This window comes from Chionomys nivalis, chromosome 4 (assembly GCF_950005125.1).
Source record: "Chionomys nivalis chromosome 4, mChiNiv1.1, whole genome shotgun sequence".
NCBI lineage: Eukaryota > Metazoa > Chordata > Mammalia > Rodentia > Cricetidae > Chionomys > Chionomys nivalis.
This window is the reverse complement of record NC_080089.1, coordinates 113946922-113971860: the sequence shown is the minus strand read 5'-3', so window position 1 is coordinate 113971860 and position 24939 is coordinate 113946922. Positions and strand designations below refer to the sequence as shown.

Sequence of the window (24939 nt, the reverse complement as noted above, 5' to 3'; positions counted from 1 at the left end):
AGGTTCTGGAAAATCTAATGATACCGTGAGAATAGCATACAATTTTGCCATAAGGGATTTAAGCCACTTTACTTAAATTTTTTGTTTTATAACCTTTCTTTCCTAATTTGTTTGCATCAGTATAGAATGTAGGGACTCCAGAATTTGGTGTTCCCTGAACAACGTGAAGAAGGAGCCAGTTAGTTCTCTTTGTACACTGATGTTTCTTGCTTTTGGGATATCTGTTGCTATTCTCCCCCCCAAAAATATTGCTAACTCTTTGCCAATGTTTATTTTCTGTTTATAATGAGGAAATCTCAGCATTAGTAAAAGGTGCTACAGTTTCTGCTGGGTCTGTTCCTGCTAACTGATGAAATGTTGTAATAGGAGCGGCGGGCTATGTCCCCGGCACCCAGCCGCCCGCCTGGCTAGCTTATGCCCCAAAATAATTACATGGAAACTGTATTCTTTTAAACACTGCTTGGCCCATTAGTTCCAGCCTCTTATTGGCTAGCTCTTACATATTGATCTAAGCCATTTCTAATATTCTGTGTAGCATCATGAGCTGGCTTACCAGGAAAGATCTTAACCTGCGTCTGTGTCGGATGGGAGAATCATGGCGACTGACTGACTCGGCTTCTTTCTCCCAGCATTCTGTTCTGTCTACTCCACCTACCTAATTTTCTGTCCTATTAAAGGCCAAGCAGTTTCTTTATTAATTAACCAATGAAAGCAACATATAGACAAATGACCTTAACCAATAGACAGATGACCCTTCTCCATCCATGAAATCTTAATTTTCCTTTTAGAATCAATTCAGTAACCTTTTCTACATAGGTTTTTATATTTTTACTCTATTTCTGTGGTACAGAGATCCATCTTAAGATATTATCTTCTCTCTGCCTAAGAATTCCTGTAGGGGAGTGTGTAGAAGGTAAAATTACCAGAACGCAATCAAGCTCTAAACACACATGCTCCATATGTGCATCCTGTAATTCTTTTCTACCAATGCCAATTCTCTCTCTGCTCCAACTGATAAGTTTCTTGGGTTATTTAAGTTCTTCTTGTCAGCTTGTAAGGTTTAAAATAAATTGCTTAGTTTTTGAGTTGTCAATCCAATTGTGGGCCATAGCCAGCTAATATTTCCTAGCAGTTTTTGAAAATCAGTAAGAATTCGTAGTTGAACTCTCTGGATTTGTACTTTCAGTGGTTAAATTTTTTTTTGTAATCTTATCACATATCCTAGATAATCAATAGAATCCCCTCCTTTTTTTTTTTTGTTTTTTTCTTCCAGGAGCAATTTGTAATACCTAACAAGGAAAAAAATTTTTTTTACTTCTTCAAACATTTTCTCTAAGGTATCTGCATCTGAATCATCTAGTAAGATATCATCCATATAAAGGCAAATTATAGATTGAGGAAACTGTTTACAAATTATTTCCAATAACTGTTGTACAAAATAGTGACACAAGAGAGGACTATTTAACATCCCTTGTGGAAGAATTTTCCACTGCTATCTTTTAACAAGCTGAAAATTACTATAAGTAGTCACTGTGAAGGCAAATTTTTCTCTTATCATGTTCTTGTAAAGGTATAATAAAAAAGCAGTCTTTTAAATCAGTAACTATAAGAGGCCATCCCATAAGCAATAGAGAAGGCAAAGGAGTTCAATGCTGTAAAGAGTCCATTGGATGAATCACCTTACTAACAGCCCTTAGATCTGTTACCATTCTTAATATTCCAGATTTCTTTTTAATAACAAATATGGTAAAATTCCAAGGACTAGTCAGTTCTTCAATATGTTGAACATTTAGCTGCTCCTGTATCAGCTGTTTTAATGTCTGTAATTTTTCTGATGTGAACAGCCTGTTCCACCCAGACAGGATTGTTAGTTAACCATTTTAAAGGTAACACTGTTGGTACCTCTGAAAGATCAGCAGCTATTATGGTCTGTTTATATACACCCTGAATAGTCAGTGAATGTTCTTGATAATACCTATTAATATTTTTCTCAGAAGCATACATTAATATATGGTTTGTTTTTGAGATTGGAGGAGTGTTAATCTGGGTATTCCATTGTTGTAACAAATCACATGCCCATAAATTCATTGCTATGTTAGCCACATATGACTTTAATTTTTCTCTCTGGCCCTATATACTTTTGGCCTATGTTACACTTTGTTTTACCTGAGATTAAGTTCCAACCCCTAGAAACTGAACATTTTACCTCCCGAAGAGCCCAGTTTAGATGCCAAGATTTTGGTGCATTATTGTTAATGTCTTTCCCTGTGTCTCCTAAACTCTCAGTTTCAATGCCACTTACTTGTATTTTTAACTTTGGTCTTAGATCATTTATAGAAGTTTTCCAGAATACTTGTTTTATCTTCTCTCCTGAAAATTTAGTTTTATCAAATGAAACTGTTCTGTTATCCAAAGCAGTATGGTTTTTAACAATAGACATTATTCTTTTAATTGCTCTGTGGAGGTGTTTCCCCAATCCTGACAGGGAATGACATGGGGCCTGTGAGAGGTTGATCTGCATCCATTAGTCTAATGTTGGCTTTTACCACATTATCTGCATATTCCAGAAGGTAGTGCCTTCTGTTTGTATTATCTCTAGGAAAAAGAAAACATTGTTCCTAGGAATGCCTTGCCTACAGTCTTTTCTCAGATGACCTAGTTTACCATAATTAAAACATCTAATCTTTTGATTTTTTTAAAAGTTTTTAAGAAATTGCTTCTATCCAAGTATCATCATCAGTGTGAAATCCACTATCAGCTGTGTTTCTAATCCATTCATCCATGGGTGCTGATCTCATCTTTAAAGGCCTAATCACCCTTTTACAAAGGCCAAAGAGTCAATTAATATTTGTCTAACTTCCGGAACTGAATATCATTCTATTTACAACTGAAGCCAATCTATTAAAAAATATCAGTAAAGGATTTTTTTGGGCCTTGTATAATTTTAGTAAATGAATCAGTTCCCTTTCCTGATTCTTCCAAGCATTCGAAGCTGCATTATAGCATAGAGCCAAGGTATGAGTATGACATGTAATTCGTCTTTGCAAATCAGCAAGCTGGGCCTCACCAAGAAGCTATTCTTGGGAAATTTCTATACCTATGACCTTACTTCCTTGTTCTATGATGCTTGCTTCGTCTCTCCTCTATGTTTTCCATTCTGACTGAGGGCCAGCTTCCAGTACTGTTATAACTAAATCTTCCCAGTTTTGTGGAATAATTTTGTGGCTCATGAATTTAACATCTGTTTCACGAAGGGTGAATGCACACCACATGAAATGACTGCTTCCCTAAATCTCTTCAAATCTAACACTTCTACAGGACCCCAGGTAACTTCTGAATAGCCTTGGGGGTGCCTATCCTGATGGTTGTTCTTGAATGGTAATTGAATAAATTAAGGTTGTTTTTTTTCCTCTTCAGTTTCATAGTACAGTGGTGTGGTAGGTTCTGTTTTAAATTCCTCCATCTGTGCGTGGATATTTTTCTTAGTTTCATTAATAGGCCTTTTAAGGATTGTATCTTATCAGTCAGTTTCTCACATTTGTCACTGATAACAAAACCTTTTAAAGGATAAAACTTGAGTTACCAAACCAGTAATAATTACAACTGACATTATCTCAGTCCTGGCTAAGTTGATTATCCCTTCATTTAATTGTTCCATTTTCAGACTATGCATTGTGGAACTATACAGAGACCTAAGCCCTGCATCGTAATATTGATCCTCATTCTTAACATGAGGAACCCCCCCCTTTAAAAAACCAAATCCCTGCCTTAAGAATTCCTAGGTGTCTCACCAGATCTGCTATTGATGACCACAGTGAAGTGTGAAGTTGGCTGTTGCTGTACAGCATGTCTGATCAGAGAATGTGGGCAGTGCACAACGTGGCTATTGCTTTAGATTTTCTTCCAGAGTTTCTTCCTACTCTAAATTACTTTTGAAATTATATAGCTTCACTTGAATCATGCCCAGTGTCTCTTTTTCTGTTCCATCTCCTTTTGAATTTTGAACATTGTTTGTGTCTGTCAATCATGTTAATTCTTTTACTAAATCTAGTAGCTTCCTTGTAGAGATTGTTTCTGATCCTCTGTAGAATTATTTATATTTGATAACTGTAATTGTACTTCTTTTTTTGCAATCTTGAATTTTAACTTTTTTTTAAACTTTTTTTTGTGTGTGTGTTTTATTATACTAGCTAGAGAGTCAAGGATGACACTTAGGTTGGAATGGTGAGAGCTGTCTTCTCTGTCTTGATGTCTTTCTTAGGAAGGTTTAATGTTGGGTGTGCTTGGTAAGTTTGGTTTCCCTTTAGAGTCGGATGTTATTATCACGTTGCAGTTTCACTCTGCTCTGACTTTACTGAGATCTTTGTTCTTTTCACATGGAAAAATTTTATGGGGGAGAGGAAGCAAGGGAAAAGAGAAGTGGGGGCACAGAGCGGCCTGGGGGAGGACAGAGGTAGAGATAGATAGAGATAGAGAGAGAGGGTACAGAGAATGAGAGAGGGAGAGAGGGAGAGAGGGAGAGGGAGGGAGGAAGGGAGAGAGAGAGAGAGAGAGAGAGAGAGAGAGAGAGAGAGAGAGAGAGAGAGAGAGCAGGAGAAAGATTATTGAGATCTTATTCTATATGGATATTGTATTTCTGTCACAGTGTCTGTTGTGATACAGTGTTTTCCCTATGTTGTGTCCCCCTATGTATTTCACTTACTGATTTTGTATGTTCAGTGAACCCTACAGTCCTGCAGTAGATCCTGCTTGGTCATAAGTACTGCTGGTTTTGTTTCTTTACTTTTGACATATTATTATATTCAATTTGCTCATTGTTAAGAATTTTGCATCTGTATTCATAAAAGGGTAGTAAAAGTGATGTGTGTATATGTGTGTTTCTTGTTCTAACTTTGGTTTTGATATTAGGATACTTCTGACTAAGATTAATTTTCTGGAGGAAGGGTTTGTATAGAACTTGGTTTTTAAAATGTTCAATCAGCAGAGAAGCTATTTGGGATGAGAATTTTAACTATAAATTCAGTTTCTTCAGTAAATACGAGATTATACTGGATCTCTCTTCTGCTACGAGTAATACTTGATTTTATGTCTATTTTATTTTAATTGTCAAATTTATTGTTCCAAATCTGTAAGTACATACTTGAAATTTGTGAACACTCCCATCAGTTTTAGTAGGGTTTTTCAATTTTTATTATCTTAACCAGTTTTGTTTCATTGATTTTGTTTCTGTTATTTTGGCTTTGCTTTTTATATTATATCATCCCTTCGGTTTCAGGGTAGATGCTCACACTGATTTACTGCTTCTACTTAGGCTCTTTGTAGCACACATTTCCTTGCAAGTACTGTCTTAGCTATAGTATGGAACTTCTAATGTATTTTCATTTTCATTAATTTTGAAATATTTTATAATTTTTCTTTGGGTATCACTTTAGACCCGATGGATTACCTAAAAACGTGTTACCATTTTTAAACACATTTAGAGGCATTCAGAGATCTTTCTGTCACTGACTTTTTACTTAATTACATTGTTGTCCAGAGGTCAAGCTTTGTCTGCTTTTCTTTCAGATGTTCGGTGATTTACTTTATCAAGTTACAGTTTATTTAGATAAGTGTCCTGTTGTTAAGTAGTCTATAAATTTTATACCGAATTACTTGATAATGTTAAGCTATTTTACAGTTTTAAAATGTGAAATTAAAGGTGTGTTTGTTTGGGGCTGACAGTATGGCACAGTGATTAAGAGCACTTGTTGCTCTTCCAGAGGACGCAGGTTTGGTCCCCATTCTCCACAACCATCTGCAACTTTAGTAATAGGACTTTTTTTTTTTTAAGCGTTTAGTATGTTTTTTTTAACCAGTGTATATTCTTTTGTGTGTGTGTGTGTGTGTGGTTTTGTTTTACAGAGGTTACATTATCTCCCATCTCTCATGCTCTTTTGTAATGTGGTCTGGATGCAAACTATGGAGTTCAGTTCCTTCCCACCTAAAGAGGGGCATCCCTAAAACTTGGAATCATAATGATGCTGCATGGTTTGGGGGGGACAAGATCAGGAAAGGCCACATGGGGTTCATCTGTCTGTCTCGAATTGCATCACCTCTAGACATTCCTTCTCAGATTGCGGTCTCCTGAGCCACCTGCCAAACTGAGAATTCATACGAGACAAAGAGGCCTGTAGGTGACCTACAGTAAACAAGGCCTGCCTATGACCATTCCAGCCCAGATGTCAGATGCAGAGGTGAAGAAAGAATTGATTGTAAACCAGTCCTCTAGTCACAGCTTTTGCGGGTGTTGACATCAACACCAGTCACTGAGCCCTAGCATAGAAGTCCTCTGACCTTAGGATTCTTGAGCATAAACATGGTTCTCAGTCATTCAGTAGTAATAAGGCGATCACTTGGAATAAACATTTAGTTCCTGCATCTGAAAGCCTTTAACCTCACTCCTAATTGGGGTTTGACTCTTGTGGTCGTAGGCATAAGGAAACCACCTCTCAGAGACATCAAGTAACTTCTATCATCTTTCCACTCCATGATCCGGTAGGCGTCCTGTCCATCGTGCCCTTCCCCTTTGTGGGCACCGTGCCTTTCATTTTGCAGGGTTAGGCATTTTATCCAACTGCGTTTAGACAGTCCTTGCCCCACTTCTGTCTGAGGACTCATGTTTGTTTATTTGTTTTTCTATTTTTATTGTAATTTTTTCAACATCCTCTCTCTTAGGTTTTATCTCTTAGGAGTTGCTTACTCTTTTATAAATTGTGCTTGATTTTTCCGTGCCACTTTGTCCTTTAAGCTGAGGTGATTCTTGGATGCTTTCTTTGTCCTTGGTTGCCTGGTGTGTGGTGTGTGTGTGTGTGTGTGTGTGTCTGAGGGGGGGGAGGGAGGGAGGGAGGGAGAGAGAGAGAGAGAAAGAGAGAGAGAGAGAGTTATCTTCTCTATAAATACGTAGTTAGTTCATAGCTCCCATACCCAAAAGCTATTGATAGATTTTTACCGGAAAGAGTTTAGAGGCTCCAAATCTTCTTAGAGAATTCCTGGGGAACTCCCTGAACTTTGGGGGTTAAGTACCTTTCTTTCAGTCTGGCAGCAGATGGTTAGTGACTGTGGGTGCTGCTTTGGTTCTGCATGGGGTAGCACCCACTTTAGCTTCAGTTTCCTGGGGCACTCATGGAAATACGGCATCTCCTTTAATCACATCTTACCTCCCTTTTGTCTTTTGAACTCCGTGTGGATTTATAAGGAAACCTTTACTTTCCAGCGTGCTCAGAATTCAGGGAGCGTGTGGGCTGTGGTTGCAGTTTGCTCGTTTGCCGTTTCAGCCCGTGGTGGATGGTGTATTCAGAGGGCTCGGAAATCACACACAGTTTCATAGGCGTCTGCGGTTTCCAATTTCTTAGGCTGCTTGAACCCAAGGTGGGGCACACTTCTCACGTATCTTTTAATGTTGTGTCTTCATCTATCCCTGCATCTCAGTATCTGAAAATCAAAACATTTGCAAATTACACTAATAAGAATGAGATTCAGACTTTAAATTTGTGCCAAGTCTGAGTAGAATACATTATCAGAGAATGTTATAATAAAATTTATAGAGATTTCTTTAGAAACATGTTGTTTGTGACCTTCCCATTTTCTTTTATATAAAAACATTTTAAATGATTTATAGTAATCACAACTTTATCCTGTAGCAAAAGAGCCATTGAAAACATGTTTGCTCAGGTAAATAAACTATAATGTTAGCATCATGTTCCCCTATCTGGTTATTGACCTGACAGCACCATAAAATCTCTTTCAGAGCAGCATCTCAGACATGTGGAGAAAGATGTTCTGATCCCCAAAATAATGAGAGAAAAGGCCAGAGAGAGGTGTGCTGAACAAGTTGAAGGTAAGATTCATAAATTCATATAAAGATCAAACTCATTTGTAATAATATGATGTGAATTTAATCCTCTGCCTCAAAGTCAAGTAGTCAGGGAATTAATATGTATGAGTTGCTTCTCACCCTTCACCAGAAACCAGCATTCCGGGTCTCAGACTTCCAGTCAGCATTCAGTTCATTTACAATTTAAAAGCACATCTCCAGTTTAGGAGCAAAAAGCCTTCTTCCCAGAATGTAGTTTACTGAGAAGACCTAAATGTGAATGTTCTGGAGAGAGGCCTGAGAGAGTCAAGTATGCTGCGGGCCTTGGCTGCATCTGAAGCCTGGTCTGGTGTAGCACACACAGGCTCACACAGCGATGGCTTTCCTTCCTGTTGAGTCTTGCTGAACTCGTTTTGTGGGTACTCTGTTTTGTCTTGTGTTTTGAAGTGGAAGCTACTTATGTAAATCACGTACTGTTCCTATGTATGGTAATTTTAGAAATATTGTTGATTGGTATGTAACACACTGGTAAAACACAAAGTGTTAAGAACTGGGACCATCCATCATAGGTCTGTAGTTGATGGGCTGTTAGAAAAGTAGGCAGGAACTTTACTGTAGATAGGTCTTTAAAAAGAATAGACCTCTTGGATTGGCCATCATTAACAAAAGGCAGCAAAATTTTGCTAATGGGGTTGGGGAGATGGCTCAGTGGTTAAGAGAACCGACTGCTCTTGCAGAGGCCTCTGTAACTCCGGTTCCATCTGATACCCTTGTTTGTCCTGTTGGGCACCAGAAATGTATACCATGCACAGATGTATGTGTAGGCAAAACACTCATAATGCATAAAATGAGAATAAAGTCTTATTGTTTTATGCTGAGATAGGCTCTTTTCCCACCTCCTTCCCTCCCTGTACCCATAGTCACCTTTGTCCAAGCATGCCAGTGACTTTTAGTGAGATGACTGCGAGTTTCTCTCTGGGGAGTCAGGTTGTATCAACTCTAGTTTTATGACTGTCAGTAAAGTTAACATGCTAAGGACCTTTTTCTTCTTTTCCTCCTTCAACTCTCGAGTCGACTTCTGGAATACAGCGGAGGCAGTGAAACAGGACCAGTGCCTATGGTAGCATTGTGTTGCTCGCGTTGTACGACTTGTGTGAATCATATATTTGAAATCCTCTATCAGTTCGTAATTTAAAATCATTCTGTGATCTTACTCTTGCCTGAAAAGTCCTTCTGTTACGTTGCTCTTGTTTGAGGTCCTTCTGTCGTACTGACTGCTATGCTTTCGTTGGAGACTGGTTGTTTATCCAGCGCTCCTCCCTCCAGCTCCCTACCCCAGGTGTCGGCAGAAATTAGCCCATTGGCACCTGCAGGGGTCAGGACACATCTGGTGTTGGCAGGTGTCACACTAATAATCTCAAGGGGTGGTTTTCCACTTGCCTCATGGGACTTTTCAATACACAATCTTTTTCAGGGGAGGAAAGGGAGACCTTCAAAGTGGAATAAAGTTCTTGGAGTAGAACTTCTGCTACCAGGGAAATGAGTTCCTAGAATCGCCGGTCCAGAAGAGTAAACACAAGTGCATCTGTTCTCTTTTGTAGCCCGTTACCATGGTACCTCGAGTGCGAGGAATCTAACTTAGTTACTGGGTAACTTGTAAGATTTGGATGAAAATTCAGAGTAACTGTGTGATTCTAGGTTTCAGAACGGCACCGACTTTAGAAAATGCTTCTGTTTTGGTTCCTGAGATAAGAGAGTGAACTGTAAAATATTCGTGCTTTACGGTAACTACTTTATAATGGTAGAAAACAAAACATGCAGTTTCAAGTTCTATCAAGAGTTATTTAGCATATTAAGATTTTGGTTTTAAAAATTCCATTATTTTACCTAGTAAAACCATCTTAGTTAGTGGCTGGTGAGATGGCTTAGTGGTAAGGCCATTTGCCACCAAACCTGAAGACCTAAATTTCCCTCCAGTCCTCTGACCCCCCAAAATGCATCTTGACACATACACCGCACACATATAAAACATGCACACACACAATAAATGAGTAAATAAATGTAAACCGTGCATTACAGCATCTCAGAATTTGAGATTCATTTAGATTATTTTAATGATTTCCCATTACTAGGAAGCATGCTATAATTGATTTCTGAATATTTGAATATTGACTTTTTAAAAAAAGACTGTTCCTAAATAGTGCTTAGAACGTAAAATTATTTTCTGGACACACAATGCTCCTTAGTCTCCGTTTGCCGTGCGACAGGAGTGTACACTGGTGTTAGTCTCAGGCGGTTCTGAAGCCGAGCAGTAAGTCACAGTTGAGAGCCAGGGTATTGCCATTTATGTGCTGTTTCTATTCTTCCTTGTTACATGATGATAGGATTTCACTTAGGAGCATTTTGTATGCTAATTGTATGGTTTCTGGATAAAGATATAGGTATTTTAAGAAGCATTCTGACTTTCTACTGAATGTCAGAACATGCTATGTAGGTAAGCTTTTCTGTTTACTCCCCCACCCCCATGTCCTTTCAGCCCAGCTGGTTGTAAGAACTGGGTCAGACTGCCGGCAGCTTAGGTCTGTGAAGGAGATAGATGGAAGCCTTTCTAGGGATGGCGAGAGGTGAAGTCACTTTCGGTGAAAGACGGGTGCCTTGTTCTAGTCACCAGCGGCAGTTATTGACAGCTACACTTCCTATTGACAGCGAGCATTTAACTAAGCGTTTGCCTGTCGAATCTTTGGACTTGATCTAATTTGCTAGCATTAATTAGTTTCTTTTGAGCACAGACACTTGGAACTCACAGCTATAGATTTGGAGGGCTAATTAGGGTAGAAAATGGAACAGAATGGGGTAAGGCATTAACCTTCCACCATTACCAGCTGGGACACCGATAAAGCCCAGAGTCCAAATGGTGGCTGTTGATGTGAAGAGCGCCCTGGTGACTATCGGTTTCGGCCGGGTGCTGTGGTCTTACCAGTGCTCTCCCCATTATGACTTTTAACCAGCATCTATGATACCTTTGTTATCCATGCACTATTGAGTTTTACTTTACCACTGTTTATTCTAAGTTGTCCATTTCATTGAGGTTTAGAGCAATAAAACTGGCTTTAAACAATAGGTAATGTTTAAAACTTTGACTATTTCATCTCCAAGTGATAAACTTTAACTTTAGTATACAATGGTGTGATTCTGTATTTGTGTACCTCCTAAATGTTGGGATTAAATGAGTCTGTCACCGTGCCTGGCTGTAAATGCCTGTAATCCCAGTGCTTGGGATGTGGGGGCTGGAGCATCCAGTGTTTGAGACTAACATATGCTGTAGATGAACCCTGTCTAATGTGTGTGTGTGTGCATGTGCGTTTTATACATATATAAAATAAGAAACACAAATATGGGTTTCTTTTTTGGCAACTTACCATCTTTTGAAGCTTTATTATGCAAAGGCAGTATATATAATATATAGAGGTTAGATACACAGAGAATTGTGATTTTATTAGTGTAAACTCTGACAAGTCTGTAATTTTTATATTAAAAGAAAACTTTATATCAGTCCTTTTCTGCCAGTAGTATTTGTGCCCATGAATAAAACCACTAGAACAGATGACTAAAGTCTGCCTCACTGAGTGCACTGAGGATGGGAGTGATGGGAAACCCAGCGGCTGAATTTCTAGACCCCTCCCCGTCCCTAAGCCCAAGCAGAAGTCCCTTCCTGAAAGCTGTGAAGGCCTCAGTGCTCTTTCATTCATGGTTCTAGGAATTACTAACTTCGTTTTAAGGAGCTGGTTAATTCCTTGTTAGGTTTTTTGTTTTTTTCTAGTATATAATTGATATTTGATATGAATTTGCTGTGTTGTGTCATGATGTTTGTTTTGAAAAAACTAAGATTTTCCTTTCTATTATCAAGATAAAAAAGATTTTGTTATCAAAAGTGGCCTAGAACACTCTTTAACCTAGCCTTGGGTCTTCCTTTACGTTGTTTTATCCAACGTTTGTGTTGTAGTCTTTTTGATCTTTTGGCCAGAAAGTGGAGGTGCCCTCTACAGGAATAAATGTAAAGCAACAACAAGTCTGACTTGAGTGTGTCCTTGGAACATTCCCGAGCTGACATTAAGCAGCAGAGACGCTTGATAAAACGCCTCCCTTCTGCCACCCACATGCAGCCGAAATACATTGCTTTTGGCCGGAGTCTAATGTTGTGTGAGTAGACAACAAAGAAGACCCAAGTGGGGGCGTGTGAGATGCTCTTTAGGATTCTGCAGAAGAGCATCGAAACAAGACGCCTGTGATGAGTTGTCTCTGCTCAGCTGCATCTCTTGAAGCGTCCCGCACCTTTTATTTCCTTTGTGGTCTGACTTATACCATTATTGCCATACCGTGTTTTTGCCATTTGCATCAGTTTGCTGATTTAAACTGACACTGAAGTGGAGCTGTGACCCAGCTTCAGACTGGCTTGACTATATTGAGAAGGTCGTCTGTCAAATCACCAGTATAGTGAAGACCTTGTATGTACATAACAATGTTGTTCAAGAGTTACAGATAGGTGTACAGTCCTGCTGATGCTCGTGGCCCTGTGTTAGCGTTCCTACCACCTGGATTCCAAGACTCTTCTCTGAGTAGAGTCACTTACCATGGTCTTAGCTTTGCCAGTGTGGGATTGTGGCAATATAGGTTAGGTGTTGTCTACCAGAGAAGCTTACTGGAGACTCCATCCATAGACAGAAAGCTTTACTGGGACTTGGGTCCATGGACAACTTCTGCCATTAGGTACCATGATTTCAGATTCCTAGAAGGAAAGCAGTTGTTCAGCATAAACCATATTGTTTGTCCAAACAACTTGAGTTCAGTAAGCCACTCTGATCAGTTGCATAGTGATGAGAACACTCTCCAAATCCAAGTTCTTTGATGCCAGCTAAGAGTGAGCCTCTCCAGGGACAGCTGTGGTATCAGGTGTGCTCTGTTACCTCTTTTCTGTGAATGGACATAATAAAAGTTAATTAGCAGTATTCTTGCCATTCTTGCCTTTGTTATGAGGCCTCATGTTATACAGCTGAATTAAGTTTTATACTAACCGGAAAGAGATCATGATGGTCATTGATGGTTGATCTGGTGTTGTTGAATTTGTAAACTCAGGCTTCTCCTGTCAGATTTACAGCTTATTGTAATTGCCATATGTAACTAGACATAAATACCCTTGAATATTGTGATTTCAGAAGTAAATGTAACCTTTTAATACTTTTAATATTTAAATGAGAATATTAACAAGGGACTTTTGTCTAAGCTGCTGAACTTAATTCTTTGTTTACATATTTATTTCTGTGTTTATATGGTGTATACATGTCTATGTGAAAGGGTATGTGCATGCATGTGCAGATTTGTGCATGTGTGTGCATATGGAGGCCAGAAATAGAGGTGGCTTCAACCCCGTTTTCTGATACATGGTTTTTTCACTGAGTCTGGAACTCACCAATTGGGAAAGACCAGCAGGTCCCAAGCACCAGAGACCCTCCTCTTTTGCCTCCCCAGTGCACAGATTAATGGCACTTGGCAGTATACCTGGCCTTTTAAATGTGGTTGCTAGGAATCCAAACTCAGATCTTGATGCTTGCATAGCGAGCTCTTACTGTCTGCCTCCCATAGTAAGCATCCTATTTTAAAACAACTGATGTGTGCAATTAATCCTTGAAGGTATGCTTTATTGTGGAAAGTCTACTTTTGAGCTCAGTAGCAAAGAAGTGCATGTCTTAAGACTTAACAGTACTGTTAAAATGAATAAACATCATTATAAAATATGACATGGCTTTTCAGCCACTATTTCATTAACAAGTTTTTATTATCCTGGTATTCCTAAACATCAACTTTTAATTATTTTCTTGTAATAGACTTAAATCCTTTCATCTTATGAGAAATTAATCCAAAATTAGTTATAGTCTTTAAACAGTCCTGTGCCCTTGTATTTAAAATCTGCTAAAGATCACACTTTGCTTAAGCTACCTGATGATCCTAATACAGTGATTGCATTCTTCTAGGGATCTAGAGCCTGGCACATGCAAACTTTGTGTTTTGACTGAAGGATAGTGTAGTAGAAATTCTTATCTGTTCAGGAATGATAAAGAGACTGTGTGGTCTCCACAGAATTCCAGACTGTATTGACTAGTATGAAGAGAACCTCTTAAAGTCATCCTTTTGTGTGGAGTCCGTCAGCCACAGGGCCTGAAGAGAAGAGATGTGTTCCAGTGTCCGATTGGTCGTGCTGCTCGCAGAGCCTGTGTGGAGGGGCTGCACCATCTGTGCATCGGGCTTCTAAATGGGACTCACAGATCATAGCTGCAGCCCAGTAACTCCTAGTTTATTTTTTGTTTCTTTTTCTCCTTCCTTCCTTCCTTCCTTCCTTCCTTCCTTCCTTCCTTCCTTCCTTCCTTCCTTCCTTCCTCTCTCTCCCCTCCTTTTTTTCTTTTTGGTGTGTGTGTGTGGGGGGGGCGGATTGTGAATTATAGAATAAATCTAAGTCACACAGATGTGCTCCTGATGTGTGGAGCTGCGCACCTGTAGCCTCAATGCTCGGGTATTGAGAGAGGAGTGTGAGTGTAAGGCCATTTCTGGCTGTCTTGAGATTGCAGGCCCAGCCTGAGCTATGTACTGAGATCTTGGTCCTTTTCATAGGTTTTTTTTTTTTTTTTTTGGTGTTGTGTGTGTGTATTGAAAATGAAAACCTGTTACTTCTTTTACTCGTATCCAACATCATGCACAAGTCATAAGTATATATCATGATGAATTAGGACAGTGAGTATGCCAGTTGAGTCACCATTAATGCCATGAAATACACATCATCAGAAGTCAGCCTTCCTCTATCCTTCTCCCCTGAAGTCATCACTAGCAAAAACAGAAATGAGAGGGGAGTCAAACCATAGAGGTGGGCGACTCCTCAGTGAACTTGCTGGGGTAGCTGTAACTGCAGAAGCACCAAATGAGCAAAAAAGGAAAAGAACCCTTTAATCTTTCTAGAGAAGTTTTTTAGGCAAAGACAGGGATTGATGTAACTGGAGGCTCTGAAAAGATTGTATGTGTGTGTGTGTGTGTGTGTGTGTGTATGTGTTTGTGGGTAGATTAAGTTGTCTGCTTAAATGAAACAAAAAATTTTTATAGAAACTTAACAGCTCAAAGTCTTTATGTCACACTGTCCACAGTAGTCATAATACAATAAAAACAATTCAGTGCCCACAGGTGCAGGAAGCAGAGATACATTCTCAGGTGCACTTAGTGAAGGCAGGTAACGTCAAGAGAACTCAGATGTTGAAATTAGCAGACAAGAGTCTTAAAACAGCAGTTGTAATGAAGAATATAAAAGAACATATTCTTGCAGCAAATAAAGCAGGAAATCTTAATCAGAAAATTTAAAACAGTAAGAAATGCACATGCTAAAACTGAAAAATATATCCAGTTAAAAACCAAAGAATAGAAATTACAGGAAACATGATCCTAAAGATCAATAGAACTATTTAATCTAAAATATTTTTACAGATGGTAAAATGTGATTAAAGAACGAAACAAACCTTAGGACTTGTAGCATAAGGTGAGGCCAAGCTCCATGTGACCCCAGTGGTGCACTTACTCCACTGGCTATAGCTAAGATCATTGAACCGTTGCTTTGCTTACCTCTACCAGGACCAGGAGGAGGGACACATCACAGATCTGAAGGCCAAGGCAGAGGGTATACTAGAAATTCCTAACAACTGCAGATCACAAGTAGCCTAGGTTTCTTTCAAAGGGAGAGGGAATTGGCTAATTGTAGTGTCCCCACACAGTAGGCCACTGCCTAGCAGAGACTGCTGTTCCTCACGGTAGCAGAGATGGCTTTTAGAACGTCTTGCTGAGTGAAGTGCACAGCCTTTATAAACAGAGTGGTCCCGGATGGACTGGATTAGTTGATGGGAGTAGGGCAGGTACTGTTTGGAAAGGAACATGGAGGGGTTTTTCTGTAGCCATCTCAATGTTGCCTTGTTGCTGATTGGTACTAAACAGCGTTTATCTCACCACGTAGTGTGTATGCTTAAGATCTGCTCACTTCATTAACTAGCTAGTGTTCACATCAGCACTGTCAAAACAACTCTACTCACATATGGTGAGAGTTCTGTGGGCAGGAAAACATGCAACGGATAGTGTTGGCAAGGCTTTGAGAAATGTCTTTATGCTGTAAAGAACCGTCGGTACAATATTGTGAAAAGAGGGTAAAAAAATAAAATTCTACAAATGTGGTCATTTCCCAACCTAGCAGTTTTTCTAATAGAATTTTATATTTATGTTGCCGTAAAATATTCATAAAGATATCTGACATAGCATCATGTATAAGATTACTGCTAAAAACTTAGCTGTCGGGCTTCTACCTATTGTGTACTTTATGGGATAGGAGTTTTGCATACACTAAGAACATACTAAGTCTCATTGGCTTATGGGGAGGCCAGTGGTCACAGCAAGATTTCATTCAGGAACTGGCACCTGACCACACTGATGGTAAAATCTCCTCTGCTGCTGTCTCTGCACGAGGTTCTACTGCTCATATATTCTCCAGGCCACACACTTGCAGTGGTTTCCACGACTCTTTGAAGCCAAAGACGTGCAGACTCTTCACTGGAAAAAAATTTCCTACCACAGAGAAACCCTGTCTCGAAAAACAAAAAAACAAAAACAAAAACAAAACAAAACAAAAAAAATTTCCTAACCACAGTTTAATTAAATTTTTTAAAATTTAAGAATGAGAAGGGTTTACTAAAGTAAGTAGTAATGGACATTTATCATATACATAGCTGTGTGCATAATATAAATATTGACTTAGATATGGCTGGGAGGGGTTTAGTCCTTATTCTTCTGGAGTCTACAGGAGATAGCACACAGTGTGGCAAGAGATGGTTGTCAAATACTTACAGTTATGAAAAATGCTATCAACAGTGATTTTCGTGAGGAAACCGTAGTTATTTCTATGTTCCAGTAATACTGGTGATTTATAAGTTTTCTAAATTTTTTAGCAGTGTTTTTACATTTATCAATTTTTATTGAAAAAAGGTAATAAAGACTGAATAGACAAGTAAATTTTTTAATTTCTTAATTAAAATATATGGTTGGGCAGTGGTGGCGCACGCCTTTAATCCTAGCACTTGGGAGGCAGAGACAGGTGGATCTATGTAAGTTTGAGTCCAGCCTGGTCTTCAAAGCAAGTTCCAGGACAGCCAGGACTGTTACACAGAGAAACCCTATCTTGAAAAGAAGAAAAAAGAAAGAAAGAAATTTGAAAATATAATGTTCCTTTTAATTTATAGAATTAATTCACAAGATTTGGAGAACATAAGGAGTGTTGATATGGGATGCCCTTCTGTATGCTGTGAATATGTTTTATTACCATTGGTTAATAAAGAAGCTGATTTGGCCAGTAGCCAGAATAGAGCCAGGCGGGAAATCCAAAGAAAGATACTCAGAAAAAGAAGGTGGAGTCAGGGAAGCAAGATGTGAGGTAACACCACAGCTATGTGGCAATATATAGATTAATAGAAATGGGTTAATTTAAGATGTAGAAGCTAGTTAGAAATAAGCCAGAGCCATTGTCTAAACAGTTTGTAATTAATATTAAGCCTCAGAGTGGTTATTCCAGAACTGGTGGGCGTCAGAGAAACCACCAATTACAGGGTGTGTCTGTCATGTATGTATGTACATGTTTAGGTATGTGTGCATCTGGGGGTGAGGCAATGTTAGGTGTCCCCTCCCTCCCTCCCTCCCTCCCTCCCTCCCTCCCTCCCTCCCTCCCTCCCTCCCTCCCTCCTTCCTTTTTGTCTAGATCCTCCTGCCCTTGCTTCCTGAGTGCTGGTATTAAACGTGTGTGCCACCACAGCCTGGCAGTTTTTTATTTTTTAATAGAATTGGTTTTAAAGACATGGCCTTGCTGTGTAGCCCAAAAAGTGTTGGATCACAATCCTCCCGACTCAGCTTCCCAGGTGCTTGGATTATAGGCATGTACCACCAAATACCACCAAGATTGACTTTAATAAATTGAAAGAAGATTGATTTTACAGCAGAATATAGGACCTTGATGACAGTTCTTTAAGTTTCCTCTGCATTCTTTAAAGCTTGATTTTGTTGATTAGTTGTGGCCAGCAGCCATGTTTATTTGCCAGGCCATGGTTTCTCTTCTTGAATGGAAAGGACGGGCAGCTCTGGGAGGGCACCAGCTGTGGTGTGGCCTGTCATTTGCAGCTGTTCTAGGTGTGCATTGCTTTTCATCTTCTCAAAGAGATGCTCTGTCAGATTGGTTAAGTCTTTAAATTCTAAGAAGCCTTCTTGGCTTAAGAATTGGTAAATAACATTAGCATACAGCCAGTAGTCCTTTGTCTTGGTATCGCTTTGTGAGGTTTAAGTTACTAGCACAGCTATAGTTCTGAATGTTAAATGGGTGTGAGTTATCCCTTTGGCTGGCGTAGCCATGCTACCTATATAAGCTACCCACCCAAGTTACTCAGTTGTCTTTGTAAGTACCCAAGCCTAGCATAGCAGTGCAGGGCCTGTACTCAGGTGCAAGGGTGCTGCCGACAGAGCAGGTCGCAAACTCTCATTTGCAAGCTACGTTAACCCTGGTTTTTGTTTTAAATCACTCATATGAACTGAACATGCTGGCTTAGAAAAGTTAGTGCTACATTTAGAGTCTGAAGCCCTCGTTCAGGGAAGTTAGACATTCACTACAGACTGGATTGTGTCAGTATATGACATAAACTCAAATTTAAGGTAGTTTTATCTTATTGTTTGGGACATTGTCCACAGTCATACTTTGTGTTTAGTGTATAAGACTAAATATTTGGAAATTATTGTCTGATCTTATTGAGAGTTTCAGTAACCGTACCTTCTGCTGATGATGTTAAAAGTTAAAAACCTGACTCATTCCTTTCTTTGTAACATGGCCATAAGGAGCTGGCCTATGGCCCACTGCAAGTGTTTGGTTTCATTAATGCCCATGGTTTTCAGATCTCCTCACTCAGTAGCTCAGGTTGAGTACATCATGGAATTTTTCCATGCTAGATTTTCTTCCCGTGTCTTTCCTGATGACGTGAATTCAGATGGTGAGCTGCAGCTCGTCATATCCACGCACTAGAACTTATTCTGTCTTCATAGTCTTGCACACCCGGGTTAGCTCAGTGGCCTCATCCGTCATTGTACAGACTGATATGGAAATTAACAACAACGACAACAGATTTGCCATCTGTGTATATACAAGCATCCTTTCACACCAAGAGGAGGATGCCAGCGTGTTGTGAGTGAGAAACAATTAAACACTGGCTGAATGGAGCAGTTTTATTAATTTCTCCGTAAAGAGGCACAGAGACAGAGGCTACGTGGCAGCATGGTCTTCAGGTTGCCCAGTTTCACTGCTGTTGCTGTCTACACACACTGCAGCTTTGCTTCTCATTGTGGCTGGTAGTCTTGGTGTCTGTAGAGTTGCTAGGTTTTTGGAGTTTGACTGCCCCTTGTTTCATCATGGAGGTTGAGTTACAGATCATCTAGGCCAGCCTTTAAGTTCTTCAGTAAGTGAAGCTCGTCAAAGGCACTCTTAAACCGTGGGGCCACCACCATCTTTTTATCTTAGTTTTTTTGTTTTTGTTTTTTTTTTTTATTTTCGAGACAGGGTTTCTCTGTAGCTTTCGGTTCCTGTCCTGGAACTAGCTCTTGTAGACCAGGCTGGCCTCGAACTCACAGAGATCCGCCTGTCTCTGCCTCCCGAGTGCTGGGATTAAAGGTGTGCACCACCACTGCCTGGTTTAAGTACATAGTTTATAAATCTGGTGGAGCAAATTACTGTGGCATAGAGGGAGGGTGTTGAACCATTGTGGGTTGTTTTCTTTTTTTACACGATAATGGATGGTTCTATCCTTGGAGATAAGGAAGTACTGGTGGGCTTCCTGTAGGGAGAGATAATGTGTGTGTCATCCCATCTCACCCATCCCCTCCCATCCCACCTCATTTCAAAACTGTTTATGGTTTGGGTGATAAATTTGTTGTAGTACATATTAGAGAAGCACACTCAAAAAATGAAGAGTTGGTGATTTCAAGTTTTCATCGGGGCCTTAATACATATGACTGCCCAGGAGTTGCGGTGTGGGACCTGAGACTGAGGCAGGAGGATCCTGCGTTGAAGGCCAATCTGCCCAGGGAGTTCCAGTCTTTGAAAACTGGGTGAGGGCTATAGCTCAGTGATAGTGTTACCTAGATGGGTAAGGACCTGCCTTCAGTCCCCAGCACTGAAGAAATACAGAAAACAACTAAGTATGGCTTTCTTGCAAGTTCCTATGACCTGTGCAGGTAAGTTTCTGGCTCAGTCTGTCATGCTGCTCTATTGATGTGTACATTTTAGGCTTATATATGCCTAGATTTTAAGAGTGTGTCTAAAAAGGTCGACACTAAAATACCATTGCCAACTTGTGGAGGTTGGTGGTCTTTCTGTGTGGTAGTATTTCAGTGTTACAAAACGTGCATACCACACTTTCACAATGATAAACAGCTTCCTCCTTCCGTCAGTATTTTGAGTGTAAGCATTGCTACCTCATTGGTGATAGTCAGCAGACTTCTTGATTCTTTGACTTTGGAGGAAGAACTCTATACTGAGTTATATTGGGGGAGCTCATGTAGGGTTAATTGCTATTGAAGTTGGATTCTTCACCTTTTTTTCCTATAAATTTTAACATTTTATTTAATGAATGTAAAGTTATGCACAGCATTTACATTAAATGACTTGTTAAATATATCTTTCCTCTCTGGCACCTGATTCCTACTGAGTGTTAATATCCATATATATATTTGTGATGTGTATTCAGGAGTAGGCTTATGTACCATATTCCTTTTTCAGCAATTATCATTTCCTTGGTGTTTTCATTAGTGGATAGGACACAACCCTGTTTGTTTTTCTTTCCATTTCTTTTTTGTTCTAAAGCACAGGGTCCAGGATGTAAAACCGGTCAGGGCATCTGTAAACTGGCAAGGTACTGAACGCAGAGCATGTTCCAAAGTAAAGAGTGGAGCTTCATTGCCCTCTAGGGTTTGGTTTTAACACAGCCCATTTTTATTTTTTTATTTTATATTTCTAAGAATAGGTTTCGTGAGCTCTTTGAGGAGAGAGTTTTACACTGAGGAACACTGTCATTAGCTATAGAATGTGACTATTTAACACTAAAATCTAGTTTACAGTGTTAGAAGTAAAAGCATATTAATGCTGTGTAATATTAAATGCCTTTGTTTTTAAAGACATGAATTTTCAAGAGTTATTTATTTGGTGACCAGTCCATCATTTAATATATCAGGGAATTAGGTTTGTAATTTGGGCGTGGGGTGGGAGTCATCAGGAAATGTGTCCTTCGGTTTCAGCCACTTTCATGGACACGTTTGTCTCAGTTTCTGAGATTACTTCTTCCAGTTTAACGTTGCCCGTGAACTCTGTCTGAATGGTTGTTGAGTGCTGGATTGCTGGAGTTCTGGCTGACTCACATGGCAATGTCTGCAGTTGGAGAGTGTGGTGAGCGAAGCAGTTTGTTTTGATGTTACTGTAAATACTAGCTAAATGTTGGTTGTGCAGGTGGTGCACGAGGAGCCTGTGTGCAGATATGGCAATGCAATGTTTTGAATATTTAAGCATGTGTCTATATTGGATGTGAAAATTCATGTGGTTATTAACCTATTTGGAAAAGATTTTGTGTGTATTAATTTGTATGTATTTAAATTTTTATCCTCTAGAAGGATGCTACAAAGCTGCACAGTGGGTTTTTACTGTTTTTGATTTTGAGCTGTGATATCAAGTATTTTAATAAATAGTATATAGCTATATATTTACTATTTATATAATTATATACACACTATTTATATGGTATTTTATATATGCTATTTATGTAGTATATTATGTATGCTATTTTTATAGTATTATAGCAATATGTAAATGCTTTTACACTATCTCCATCTTGTGGTAGAAAAGGAGGCCAGTCCTGTTAAGACAGTCAGTGCGTGTGCTCTTGCCTCTTTTCTTCCATCATTATAAGTTAAACATTAGATATTAAGAGTTTATTAAGAAAGCTGTAGGTCTTGTCAAGGATCTAATTGAAAATAATTTTAAGTTTTGTAATTAGTATTAAAAAGAAATCTTGAACCGCAGGCACCACATCCTGAGCATGTTTTATAATGTTGAGACAAGGAGTGTAAACATGTTAATCATGGCTAAGAGGAAAAATGAACTTCAGCAGTTTGCCAGGAAAAGAAAGTTTGTGTTAAAAGAATTGCAGTGACTATTTTACATGATGGATCTGTAAGACTGTGTCTTACTGCTTGCTAGAGTGAGTGTTCAAGCTTTTAAAGTAATTTTCATTTCTCTGGGCTCATGGAAGCTCAGTGGTGCATTGCTAAGCATGCACAAAGCCTGGTGTCAACCCCAGCACCACGAAGCAAGGCTTGTTTGTTTTTGTGTTGTTCTTGTTGTTTTATTCCCGTTTCATGGTTTTGGAGTTTGAAGTGTGGTCACTCACATCCTTATGTGAGTCTCACATGATTATTTTTTAGAAGTATTGAAGAGTGTTATTGCAGGCTGTAACCTGCAGCAGTCTGTGACACACACACTGCGAACTGCTCGAGTGACCGGGCTCTGTCGAAGAACGCAGCTAGAAGAATGTGTCTCAGAGCAGGCTTGTTTTTATCACTCTGGTTTTCTTTTTAGTTGTTTAATTCTTTGAGGTGGCTTTAAGGTTTTTTTGCTCCCCTTTTTTTGGTTTAAACAGATATAATCTATAGCACAGTTAACTATAAAGTTTTTAAAATATAGAACTTGGAATGCTTTAAGTTATAAAAGAATATTTTAGCGCTTTTTTCCTTATTTAAGGTATGTTTCTAGCCTTAGTCATAAAAATATTACGAAAGGCTTTAGTAAGCTTGAGTGATTATGTCTGTTCTAACTGCATATTCTAATTTTCATAGTTTTGACTGAGTCTGACTAACAGCTACGCCACTTTTGAAGCCATAGTGCTTTGCGTACCCTCTCCTCGGTTTGTTAGTTTTGATCCATCTTGCTTAAATTTCATTGTCAATAGTTTTTAAACAAATCGTTGAGCTAAAAGTCACACTTTTCTGAGATTTTGAACTGAGCTCAAAATAAAAAGAACAGTTTTATTCTAAAATAACATTGGACTGTGCTTGCTTTCTGGAATTTGGGGGAGAATTGCTTGTTGCCGTGTGTTTTTGCGCCAGTGTGGATAAAGTATTGTCCAGTTATGTCTTCTCCACATCGGAGCTTTGTCCACAGCACATTGAACGTTGCTCTGAGGAGTCTGAGGCCAGTGTGATCTTCCTTCCTGCCCGTCACAAACTCAGACATAAAGAGGATCCTTTCAGGGTCTTGAGTGTGGGAGCTTCATCAGAAAGTGTATCGCATCAGAGCTTTCTGTCTCCTCGGCCCCTCGCTTTGTAGGCACCAGTTCTCTGTGTTGAGAGCGAGTTTTTAATTGTACTGAACATTAATTGTAATTTGAAGTGTCTTTCTTCTACATTAGAGTTGTCTTCCTTAAAGGTTGGAGTCATCCTTGAAACATGGAGACAAGGCTTCACCCGCCATATGTTTTTTGTTTTGTTTTTAGCTTTTGTTCCACTACTAGTTGGCTGGGAGTCTGGCTTGCACAGCGTCCATGCCCATTCATTGACAGATCTGGTGGTCAGGACCCCTCCAGTCTCGGATGCTGCTGCTGTTGATGGTCTCCAGGTCTGCACTGTCCTCTGAAGCCTGACCTGGGAAGGATCTGCTCACTTCTTGGTTGTTGGCAGCATCTGTTTCTCAGTTCCTTGTCAATTAAGTCTCTTTTCATGTAGCAGTGCGTGGCATCAGCCCCTGGCTGAAGAGAGAGCACATAGAGACGGCCACAGGCTTCTGTGACCTGACCATGGAAGCGGAGTCATCTCCTTGCTGTGTTCCCTGTCTGGATGGCAGTGGGGAGGTTGGCCCTACTTTGGGAGGCATTTTCCCTGGATCTGTTCACTGAAAATTTTTGACTCATTTTTCTAAACCATTCCACTTGAACTTCACCTATGTCTGTGCGATCCTCCTTGTTTCTGCTGTGTCTGTTAGCACTGCTCGGGGTTTATTTTGACTTTCAGTCTCTTTATCTCTTTTCATTTCACTTTTGACAACGGTTCCTGGAAATACAGTTTTCCTGAATTTCTGCTTTTAGTAAGTTCTTACATAGTGTGACATCCGAGCGATGCCGCCTCATTTCCTGAGGCGTCTCTGCAGAGTTGTCCTGCTGTTTCTGAAGCTCTGTGAGCAAATGCTCTTTAACATCCTGCCACCTTTTGCTGATGTCTGTCCTCCCTGTGGGCTCTCATGAGGGCTCTGCTGCTCTGTGTGCTCCTGAAGCCTGCGGTGTGGGGGGTGGGGGAGCAGGGGACAGCACCATTGTTTAATAGCGTTTAGGAGGGAGTTTTCTTTCCTGGTGAGGTTACATTTGGCTTATCCTCTCTAGTAAGTGGATCCCTGAAAGATGACATACCCTGGGTGGTTTTGCTGAGCCCTGCCGAAGTCTTCTAAAGGTGCGTAGAAGCTCTTGTGTTGAGTGGTTTTCTTTTGTTTGTTTCATTCTACTCTTTCTCAAGACATCCTATGTGCGTGCCTTCAGCACTCTGTTGAGAAGGAGGCGTTCTGAGGATGCTGGTGCATCTGTTCAGGGAGCACTTCCTAGGAAGTGGGATCGGAGCTGAGTTCCGCTCCATTGACTCTGCCTGGAGTCTGTGAGGTCTGCAGTGCGCGACTCTCCTTTTAGTCCAGTGTCAGCCTTGTAAAAGCTCCTTTTGTTTGTTTCCTTAAACACTGAGGAAAGGTTTATGCATTTAGTATCCTGTAGTTTTTACTCAGATGTTTCTTCATCAAATTTTGTCTTACCTGTTCTCTTAACAGCACAGACTATCTTTCTTCATCTGGAGATTTCCTTCCTCCTCCAGTTCCATCTGAAACCCCGTGGCTAGTTAAGCTTCTTGGGTGCACAGCTCAGTGACATTCACCACTGTGTGTAGGATCAAGCCTGAGCTCTTAC

The 24939-nt window shown here is 39.8% G+C and overlaps 1 protein-coding gene across 2 annotated transcripts in view; it reads left to right on the top strand.

The window, feature by feature from the left end:
- Cmc1 (C-X9-C motif containing 1) overlaps positions 1–24939 on the top strand; it is a 75221-nt gene that overhangs the window by 17651 nt on the left and 32631 nt on the right. Inside the window, exon 2 of one of the 2 annotated variants that reach the window (XM_057766491.1) lies at positions 7792–7876. The exons of the other annotated variant lie outside the window; for it this stretch is intronic. Coding sequence (XP_057622474.1) covers positions 7834–7876 — 43 coding nt within the window. The 5' untranslated portion in view covers positions 7792–7833. The remainder of the gene's footprint in view (positions 1–7791; positions 7877–24939) is intronic. 2 annotated transcript variants of the gene reach the window in all.